Source organism: Kryptolebias marmoratus, linkage group LG7 (genome assembly GCF_001649575.2).
Source record: "Kryptolebias marmoratus isolate JLee-2015 linkage group LG7, ASM164957v2, whole genome shotgun sequence".
NCBI lineage: Eukaryota > Metazoa > Chordata > Actinopteri > Cyprinodontiformes > Rivulidae > Kryptolebias > Kryptolebias marmoratus.
This window is the reverse complement of record NC_051436.1, coordinates 460,377-470,860: the sequence shown is the minus strand read 5'-3', so window position 1 is coordinate 470,860 and position 10,484 is coordinate 460,377. Positions and strand designations below refer to the sequence as shown.

The window sequence follows — 10,484 nt, the reverse complement described above, 5'->3', positions numbered from 1 at the left end:
GAGACACCAGCATCAGAGACACCAGCATCAGAGACACCAGCATCAGAGACACCAGCATCAGAGACACCCGTGTGTGTCCAGTGTGTGTCCTCACCAGGTTCATCATCATGTCCACCGGGCTGCCTTTGATGGGGTTGATGCGGTGAACAATCTTCTTGATCTGGTCGAAGGTGGGCCGGTGGGCGGGGTTATAAGAGCGACATCGACGAATCAGCTACAACCACACAGACAGTCAACAGGTTTCTGGATCATTTTAGCACCAACCACCACACTGCTAGAAAACCATGATTAAACCTAAATGTGTGTTGGAGCAGCTGACTTAGAGTTGCTGTGAGGAGTCGTATCAACTGTCAGTTTACAGAGCGAGTACGTCAGCTCACTAACAGACTTACCCAGGATTCTGAAACCATTAAAAGTGTTCGTACCTCTGCGTAGTCAGCAGGACAGGGGCAGGCGTTGTCAGCCTTACTGGAGATCAGCTCAGGAAGAGTAGGACACCACGAACACTCCAAGTTAGCCTCCTCTGCCTGCAGAACAAGGCTTTAATCAGCAGGTTCGTAGAGAGTCTGGATATGAACTCATCACACCAGGAGATGAGAACTGCAGCCGTGTATCTACAAGATGACTCACTACACTATTTACTGTTGTAGCTGAGCATGTTTCCACAGATATATAAACATCTGTGGAAACATGGTGTATAAAACCATAACCCTAACTTAAAGACTTTGCACCAGACACAAAACGTCTCAAATCATCTAAAGATGAAATAAGGGTCGCCTGAACTCAAGATTTGACCTGATCTCCAGTCAAAAGTTCCTTCTGAGCAGCTAGAGCTCACAGAGATAAATTCACACAAAAACCTGTTAATAAAAAGTCAGGAGGAGCTGGAGGAGGCACAGATTAAAATGTTCAGATGATGAAAATGGACAGGATCAGAGAGGAGTATATCAGAGGAACAGCTCAGGTTGAGAGGTTTGGAAACAGAAGATGAAGAAGATTTTACTTAAAGTAGATCAGAACCACAAAGTGGAACTTACAGGAACAGGGTCGTTGCGGGTGGCGATCTCCAGGAGGATAATGGAGTAACTGTGGAAGACACACATCCAGAGGTTACCAGCTTAACTGAGAACAGTGTTAGACAGGCTTGCAGGGAGGGGTTAAAGCTATAAAAGAACGTTCATTGTAGCACCTGTACACGTCTCCAGCCAGCGTCGGCTCCACGTTGGAGTTTTGAAACTCAGGCGGCATGTAGACCTCAATGAGCCTCTGCTGATAGGAGGTCAGAGGCTCCGCCCCATCATCCCTGCGATACGTCCTCAGCCCGTAGTCTGAGAGGGGACACCACATATCAGGTACAAACTGTTAACTTTGAGTAACATACTTTTGGATCCTGTTTAGATCCCGGACGAGCCCCCTCTGTAAGCGTTACTGCACATGCTCAGTAAACCTGTGATTTTGCAGACCCAGCGGTCGTCTAACACACAGTTTGGAGACTTCAGTCGACCGTGGCAGATCTTGTGTTGATGGAGGTAAAACATCCCTCTGGCGATGTCAGTGGCGAAGGAAAACCTGGCAGGTAGTCACAGGATCAAAAACCAAACCGTGATCCGCGTGGCCGTCAGTTCATGCTGTATTCAGTCTACTTAACTCAACATCTGCAGATGAGAACTTGTTTACCTGAAGCCCCAGTTGAGAGGGATCTCCTCGTTAAGAAGGACGTCGTTAAGGCTTCCCTTAGGGCAGTACTCCGTTACTATGGCAACGTTTGGCACCTCAGTACAACCACCAATAAACTTGCAGAGGTTCGGATGATCGAGCTCCCTGGAGAGAGAGGTAAAGAGAAAGTAAAGCAACATATTTGTAGTTTAAGGGGATTGTTTGTGTGTGGGGTAGTCACCTGACTTGCTTGACTTCCTGTCTGATGGTTTTGGACAGAGAGAAGGTCTTTGTTGGGATCTTCTTGATGGCCACTGTCCTGCCGTCGCTGCAGAGAAAAGAGAACGTTGGAGACACCAACGTAGAACCTGACAGCACGCGGTTCCCATGGAGGTGGACTTACTAAATCCCAGTGCAGATAAACGGGCCCTTCCGGGTTCCTGATTGGCCCATGCAGGAGCTGAGCGCAGTCACGCAGCTGGTGTTACTGTCGCTGTGTCCGACGGGAACACTGATCATACTGCCCATGGTCAAATGAGCCTCCTGATCTACAGACAGACAGACAGGGTCGATGCAGCATCAGGAAATAACTTAAAGAATGTGATCAAACTCTGCAGCATCACATTAATGCTTTCATGATGAGAAAAATCACTCCTAAAGTTATTTAAACGGTCAGTTATGATATTAAACCTTGTTTAATCGTTGAGAAGTCAATGATCCAGCTTTCGTCCCACAGCAGCTTCTCCTTCTGGTATCTCAGCCACTAAGGAAACATTTGAATGTTAAATGAAAGCGTTTTGCTCACAGGTGTAGTGTTGCTGTCTGAGCTCTCACCACTGCAGTCAGTATTAGGGACAGGCAGAGCAGGCTGAGCGGCAGGCCGATGGCCACCTTGGTTGTTGGACTCATGGGACATTCGCCACAGTCGGCCGGACAGGTGGAGCAAAACTCCCCCTCCTCGCAGATTTTATCTCCACAAACTGAAAGAGGGAACGTTTAGGATAATCTGCTCATGATGTCACCAGTGTTAGCACTGTAGACTAAAGGACTGTTGAGTAACTGTGTAGGACCACTGAACACGAGCACACCCGACCTTTGACCTGTAAATTAGTTTCTCATTGAGCTTTTGTTCAGATTGACTTTCATGTGGGAAATCCCATCCAGCCTTTGGAACGGGTCCAATAAGAAACCCCGGTTTACGTGTATTTACAGAACAGGAACGTAGTTAAAACAGGTAAAAAGGAAGTGTGGCCATGTTGTGTTGGGGTGTTAGAGGTGTTTGGGGAAGAGATGAGTTTTCTAGAACCCTTCTGGTCTGATGGCATTAGGTAGCTGAACCACATGATATTCCTGCAGGAAATCCAGCAAATTATAAGAAAATATGAGTTTGTATGACTGAGCTCGTGGAATAAGCACTTTTTATAGATTCTGGCAGCCATCAGTCAGTGATCAGTCGACTAACTTCGACCTTCTTGGCTGACGAAACACAAGATCTCCTGCTGTTTCCTGATCTTTATGATGGATTCAGGGATATCTGCTGTGGCTGAAGCCATAAATAACCAAAGTTTGCTCCAATACTTAGTGTTGGGTCAGTTGGGGCTACCGGTGTTAAAACTACAGCCAGACTGCAGAAACACTGATAAAATGTTCCTAAACTACGAGCAGCTTGTTCAGTCACGGCAGGATTCAGAGCGTCGACCCACCTACGGCGGGCAGAACGGTGCTTTTTGCCTCCAGCGCAGCCTGCATGGTGCCAACTCGTATGTGAGCAATCAGTGAGTTTAGGCCCGGATGGAACAGAACCACCTGCAAGACAAGGTGTTGGGTCAAGATAATCAGAAGTTAAACTCAATTTTTAAAAATTTCCCTAAAAACCAAGACGTCTGAACTGATTAGTTTTAATTTTAAAAAGTCTAAGATCACAGATGATAGCAGTGTATCATCTGCATATAATGATATAAATGATGGTATTTTTAATACAAACAACAGACTTTTATGGGAATTACTGTAAAAACCTATCCAGATAGAACTAAACCAAATCTGCTTCTTATTTAATCTGCTGTCATTGAAACCAGTTAGGATGGAATATTGTGACAACCTAACAAGGCTCATCGATGACACCAACAAAGACTAGTGCTGCTGAAGGTTGTTAATTACAGAACGGTTAGATAACTTCCAGTAAATCTGACTGCAGTCTGTAGAACCAAATAACCAAAGATTCATTCAGAACCTTTAACAAACCACTCTGAATCTCCCAAACCCGTGTCCTGATTCAGCGGCTGGCTCAGGCGTACAGAAACAATCTGCGGTACCTTCGCAGTCCAGTTGGTTTGGGTCATCCTGCCCGAGGTGGAGATGGTGTGGGTGAAGATTTTTCCATCGTCAGGGATCCAGGGTCCACAGATGCTCTCTGTTGTCTGTCGGCAAAGGAAATAATAATAATAATAAGCACATATTTCACCAAAAGGTGTTCCAAACGGTTCAAAGCTTTTACTGATGGCACATAGAAATGAAATTAAAATGATACATTTTATTGAAAAGTTTTCCTTGTTTTTGTGCTCCGGCCAGCCCCACACGGGTTAAAACTAAGACACGTTTGAACATGAGGTCACCATGTATCCCAGCGGACAGGAGTGGATGTTAGCGTGGTGGATGCAGCAGTTTTCTCCGTTAGCGTCCTTCCAGCTGGCCGGACAGTCGTGATGTTCGCAGAACCTCCGAGCCGAAGCTGCATCTGTTATGGAGCTGGACACAAACACCGGGTCAGCTGCGGTGGGCTTTGACCCAGCAGAACCAGCAGAACCAGCAGAACCTGCTCACCTTTGAGGGAAGATGTGGTTCTGGACAGCCCAGCGGTAGAAGGAGTCCCGGGCCGTCACGGAGTAGATGACAGTGAACACCTGGCCGGTCTTCACCAACTCTGGAGGTCGAAGCACCCAGGCCATCTCCAGCCCTGAAGACACAGTCCCTGCAGACTTCAGAGAGCCGTGAGCGCGTACGTTGGCTCCAGATATCGGTTGGTTAAAGACAAGCCTCATCAGGACTTTTCCTTCTCCACAAACCTCCATTTTCAACTAAATCAGACAAAGCTGGACCTCTACTGTGAAATAAAACAAGTTTAAATGGCTCCTAACACTTTTAAAGAGAACAGGGTAATTTTTTTATTTTATATTATTTTTACCAGATAACAGCAGCTAGAAAACGTTTGCTGTGTAATTTTTAGGTAGTTAAACGTGGATTAGATGGTTCTGTCTGTCGAACAAAGACTGGAAAAGATTTGGTGTTGCTACAATCACAGGAGCCAGGGCGCAATCTAAATTTATTTAACTTCATTTATTAATTTGATTTACCTGAAATCATCTTTGTTGGTTCAACGTGTTTGTTGTTAAACAGTTCACATGAAATGATTTCTTTGTGTGTATAAACGTGTTTGCAGCTGTAATCAAAGAAGTAAAGAATCTGTTTGCTTTGAAATGTTTATTTATTAATTGTTGCTTAAATAAACATAAAAAATGTAATTTAGAGATAGTCTGAATGTTTTTATGGTGAATTTTTTCAGGAAGAATATGGTGGTAAAATAACGGTTGTAATGGGTTCATAGTTAATAGTTTCAGCTCAGGTTTGGGTAACTTTGATCAATTTAACCCAGTCTTTGGTTAGTTGCTCTAACCCGGTTAACTGGGTCCAAATCCGACCCAGAACTGGGCCAGAATCGGGTTGTAAGGTCCGGAGTGGATCCTGAGAGCTGAAGGAGGCTGGAGTTACAAAACCAGCCGAATCCAAGCTAAAAGCTAAAAGCAGCTAAAATAATAAGGTTTGAGCAGAACTCGATGACTAAAACAGGAAACTGCTGAGTCAGCGTTCACGTTGGTTTAATTTATTTGAACGTCTTTAATTTAAAGATGAATCAGAGTTCTGCTGATCCAGAACCCGACTCTCACCTCCACAGTCCATCATGTTGGAGTCGTTGGGCCGGTCCAGAGGCCAGCAGTCGTACTCACTGTTGTCCAGGTCGTGCCAACAGAACCCAGAACCGAGCCAGAAAACCCAAACCTGAGAACAAGCAAACACACCTCAGTCTGCTCAGCTAAAGGAGACAGAAGTTACACAGAACCAACAGAACCCGCAGAACCAAGAGAACCAACATAACTAAAACAGAACCAACAGAACAAACAACAGAACTAACAGAACTAACAGAACAAACAACAGAACCAACAGAACAAACAACAGAACCAACAGAACCAACAGAACAAACAACAGAACCAACAGAACCAACAGAACAAACAACAGAACCAACAGAACCCGCAGAACCAAGAGAACCAACATAACTAAAACAGAACCAACAGAACCAACAGAACAAACAGAACAAACAGAACAAACAGAACAAACAGAACCAACAGAACCAACAGAACCCGCAGAACCAAGAGAACCAACATAACTAAAACAGAACCAACAGAACCAACAGAACAAACAACAGAACCAATAGAACCAACAAAACCAACAGAACAAACAGAACCAACAGAACAAACAACAGAACCAACAGAACCCGCAGAACCAAGAGAACCAACATAACTAAAACAGAACCAACAGAACAAACAACAGAACTAACAGAACTAACAAAAACAACAGAACCAACAGAACAAATAACAGAACCAAGAGAACCAACAGAACCAACAGAACAAACAACAGAACCAACAGAACAAACAACAGAACCAACAGAACCAACAGAACCAACAGAACAAACAGAACAAACAGAACAAACAGAACCAACAGAACCCGCAGAACCAAGAGAACCAACAGAACAAACAGAACCAACAAAACTAAAACAGAACTAACAGAACAAACAGAACCAACAGAACCAACAACAGAACCAACAGAACCAACAACAGAACCAACAGAACAAATAACAGAACCAACAGAACCGAGCCCGGACATGTTCTGAACAGAACGTCTATAGTTTGTTGGGGCTGAATTGAGTTCCGTCTGCAGCAGAACGTTGAAGGAACCCAGCAGGTCCGATTAAAGAACCTTTTCCTGAACTGAGTTCCGTCTGCAGCAGAACGTTGAAGGAACCCAGCAGGTCCGATTAAAGAACCTTTTCCTGAACTGAGTTCCGTCTGCAGCAGAACGTTGAAGGAACCCAGCAGGTCCGATTAAAGAACCTTTTCCTGAACTGAGTTCCGTCTGCAGCAGAACGTTGAAGGAACCCAGCAGGTCCGATTAAAGAACCTTTTCCTGAACTGAGTTCCGTCTGCAGCAGAACGTTGAAGGAACCCAGCAGGTCCGATTAAAGAACCTTTTCCTGAACTGAGTTCCGTCTGCAGCAGAACGTTGAAGGAACCCAGCAGGTCCGATTAAAGAACCTTTTCCTGAACTGAGTTCCGTCTGCAGCAGAACGTTGAAGGAACCCAGCAGGTCCGATTAAAGAACCTTTTCCTGAACTGAGTTCCGTCTGCAGCAGAACGTTGAAGGAACCCAGCAGGTCCGATTAAAGAACCTTTTCCTGAACTGAGTTCCGTCTGCAGCAGAACGTTGAAGGAACCCAGCAGGTCCGATTAAAGAACCTTTTCCTGAACTGAGTTCCGTCTGCAGCAGAACGTTGAAGGAACCCAGCAGGTCCGATTAAAGAACCTTTTCCTGAACTGAGTTCCGTCTGCAGCAGAACGTTGAAGGAACCCAGCAGGTCCGATTAAAGAACCTTTTCCTGAACTGAGTTCCGTCTGCAGCAGAACGTTGAAGGAACCCAGCAGGTCCGATTAAAGAACCTTTTCCTGAACTGAGTTCCGTCTGCAGCAGAACGTTGAAGGAACCCAGCAGGTCCGATTAAAGAACCTTTTCCTGAACTGAGTTCCGTCTGCAGCAGAACGTTGAAGGAACCCAGCAGGTCCGATTAAAGAACCTTTTCCTGAACTGAGTTCCGTCTGCAGCAGAACGTTGAAGGAACCCAGCAGGTCCGATTAAAGAACCTTTTCCTGAACTGAGTTCCGTCTGCAGCAGAACGTTGAAGGAACCCAGCAGGTCCGATTAAAGAACCTTTTCCTGAACTGAGTTCCGTCTGCAGCAGAACGTTGAAGGAACCCAGCAGGTCCGATTAAAGAACCTTTTCCTGAACTGAGTTCCGTCTGCAGCAGAACGTTGAAGGAACCCAGCAGGTCCGATTAAAGAACCTTTTCCTGAACTGAGTTCCGTCTGCAGCAGAACGTTGAAGGAACCCAGCAGGTCCGATTAAAGAACCTTTTCCTGAACTGAGTTCCGTCTGCAGCAGAACGTTGAAGGAACCCAGCAGGTCCGATTAAAGAACCTTTTCCTGAACTGAGTTCCGTCTGCAGCAGAACGTTGAAGGAACCCAGCAGGTCCGATTAAAGAACCTTTTCCTGAACTGAGTTCCGTCTGCAGCAGAACGTTGAAGGAACCCAGCAGGTCCGATTAAAGAACCTTTTCCTGAACTGAGTTCCGTCTGCAGCAGAACGTTGAAGGAACCCAGCAGGTCCGATTAAAGAACCTTTTCCTGAACTGAGTTCCGTCTGCAGCAGAACGTTGAAGGAACCCAGCAGGTCCGATTAAAGAACCTTTTCCTGAACTGAGTTCCGTCTGCAGCAGAACGTTGAAGGAACCCAGCAGGTCCGATTAAAGAACCTTTTCCTGAACTGAGTTCCGTCTGCAGCAGAACGTTGAAGGAACCCAGCAGGTCCGATTAAAGAACCTTTTCCTGAACTGAGTTCCGTCTGCAGCAGAACGTTGAAGGAACCCAGCAGGTCCGATTAAAGAACCTTTTCCTGAACTGAGTTCCGTCTGCAGCAGAACGTTGAAGGAACCCAGCAGGTCCGATTAAAGAACCTTTTCCTGAACTGAGTTCCGTCTGCAGCAGAACGTTGAAGGAACCCAGCAGGTCCGATTAAAGAACCTTTTCCTGAACTGAGTTCCGTCTGCAGCAGAACGTTGAAGGAACCCAGCAGGTCCGATTAAAGAACCTTTTCCTGAACTGAGTTCCGTCTGCAGCAGAACGTTGAAGGAACCCAGCAGGTCCGATTAAAGAACCTTTTCCTGAACTGAGTTCCGTCTGCAGCAGAACGTTGAAGGAACCCAGCAGGTCCGATTAAAGAACCTTTTCCTGAACTGAGTTCCGTCTGCAGCAGAACGTTGAAGGAACCCAGCAGGTCCGATTAAAGAACCTTTTCCTGAACTGAGTTCCGTCTGCAGCAGAACGTTGAAGGAACCCAGCAGGTCCGATTAAAGAACCTTTTCCTGAACTGAGTTCCGTCTGCAGCAGAACGTTGAAGGAACCCAGCAGGTCCGATTAAAGAACCTTTTCCTGAACTGAGTTCTGTCTGCAGCAGAACGTTGAAGGAACCCAGCAGGTCCGATTAAAGAACCTTTTCAGGCTGTCTGCCGAACTTTAAACAGTTTGAATAAAAACAGCCTTCTGACTTCCTGCCTTGTTGTCTTTCATTAAACTACGAACAAATAAAGATGATCTCACCCAGAGGCTCCGCGGGTTCTTCATGCTGCTGCAGGGGGACAGAAGGACGGAGACAGAGACGGAGACAGCCGTGGACATCGGATCCTGAGCTGATGAATGAGTGAGGACAGGAGGCTGGACCGGCAGCTGATGGCGCTCTGCTGCCCCCTGCCGGAGGACGGGGGAGGTTTACAGCTCAGAATTCAGACTTTAGATGTTTTAGATAAAAACCTGATCTTCAGAGACAGGAGGAGACTTCATGTGTCCTCATGTGTCCTCGTGTGTCCTCCTCCTCCTTCTTCTTCTGTTTCCTCCCTCAGATGGACACTAACCCTTCCTGAAGGAATGCTTATCACCCGCCGCCGGTGTGTGTTGGGGATGACGCAGATTCTACCACACAAACTCACAACATTACACCTGTTTTGCCTTCTCTGAGGTCGGCTGGCTGTGGCGGCCATCTTGAATCAGGTTAGCCAGCTGTAGATTATTTACTCAAAGTTTCCTTAAAATCCTGTCAGCGGTTCATGAGATATTTTGCTAACAGACAGAAACAGTACCGCCCACTTCCGGCTTTGCTCCCGGAGCTCAGGTAACACCGCTGCTGCGCATGCGCCGGCTGTAATTACTGTTTAATTAGCGCCTGGTGCGCGTGAGGGGGAGACTGCTCGCGCCGAGCAGCACGAGACTCCCACGGCTCCTTCTGACCGACCAATCACCGGCAGCGGCTCGTGCGCGCGCGTCTGTCGGCTCGCGCGCTGTTTTAAGAACTAGAGGAAGTTCGGCTCGGCTCGGCTCTGTTCGGCTCAGCTCGGCTCGGCTCGGCTCGGTTCGGCTCGGCTCTTTTCTGCTCGGCTCGGTTCGGCTCGGCTCGGCTCGGCTCGGTGTTGGAAGCGCAGTTTGTGAATGTCGCGGCTGTTTCCCGGCAGAACGGAGTCAGTTTGAAGTGTTCTGGTTCGACTCGGTTTGACGGGACTCTGGGTTCGGTTCAGGATGCTGGTCCCGGTTCTGCTGTCCTGGTTGTGGCTGCTGACCCGGAGCCACGGTTCGGACCCTGCCAGGTGAGGAGCTCAGGTTCTCTGTGTTCTTAGTAAAGTTCTTCCTGAACTTCAGCAGATTTATTAGTTTTATTTAGATGAACCTCAAATCAAGCTGTGCTTTCATGACGTCACCCCCAACAGACCCTGAGTTCTGACAGGTTCTAACAGGTCCGGTTCCTCATCATAAGATGCTGTCAGCGGCGGGCGATATGCATTCTTTAACTTCCTGATGTGTGTCTGCCTTCAGCTCGTCTGAAGAAATTCAATCAAGTTAAATTAACACGAAACGTTGACGGCTGAAAGGAGCAGAAAAACTGTGGTTTGGAGGTGGA

The 10,484-nt window shown here is 46.8% G+C and overlaps 1 protein-coding gene across 1 annotated transcript in view; it reads right to left on the bottom strand.

Annotated features, from left to right (window-relative positions):
- LOC108228472 (atrial natriuretic peptide receptor 1-like) overlaps positions 1-9,538 on the bottom strand; it is a 14,883-nt gene extending 5,345 nt beyond the window's left edge. The window contains exons 1-16 of the mRNA XM_037976614.1: positions 9,137-9,538; positions 5,598-5,709; positions 4,477-4,609; positions 4,269-4,401; positions 3,969-4,073; positions 3,360-3,462; positions 2,491-2,636; positions 2,347-2,419; positions 2,060-2,204; positions 1,898-1,984; positions 1,678-1,821; positions 1,448-1,569; positions 1,190-1,328; positions 1,038-1,086; positions 426-527; positions 95-214 (exon numbers count right to left, since the gene is read on the bottom strand). Of these exons, the coding sequence (XP_037832542.1) occupies positions 95-214; positions 426-527; positions 1,038-1,086; positions 1,190-1,328; positions 1,448-1,569; positions 1,678-1,821; positions 1,898-1,984; positions 2,060-2,204; positions 2,347-2,419; positions 2,491-2,636; positions 3,360-3,462; positions 3,969-4,073; positions 4,269-4,401; positions 4,477-4,609; positions 5,598-5,709; positions 9,137-9,214 (1,791 nt within the window). The 5' untranslated portion in view covers positions 9,215-9,538. The remainder of the gene's footprint in view (positions 1-94; positions 215-425; positions 528-1,037; positions 1,087-1,189; positions 1,329-1,447; positions 1,570-1,677; positions 1,822-1,897; positions 1,985-2,059; positions 2,205-2,346; positions 2,420-2,490; positions 2,637-3,359; positions 3,463-3,968; positions 4,074-4,268; positions 4,402-4,476; positions 4,610-5,597; positions 5,710-9,136) is intronic.
- Positions 9,539-10,484: the final 946 nt, after the last annotated feature.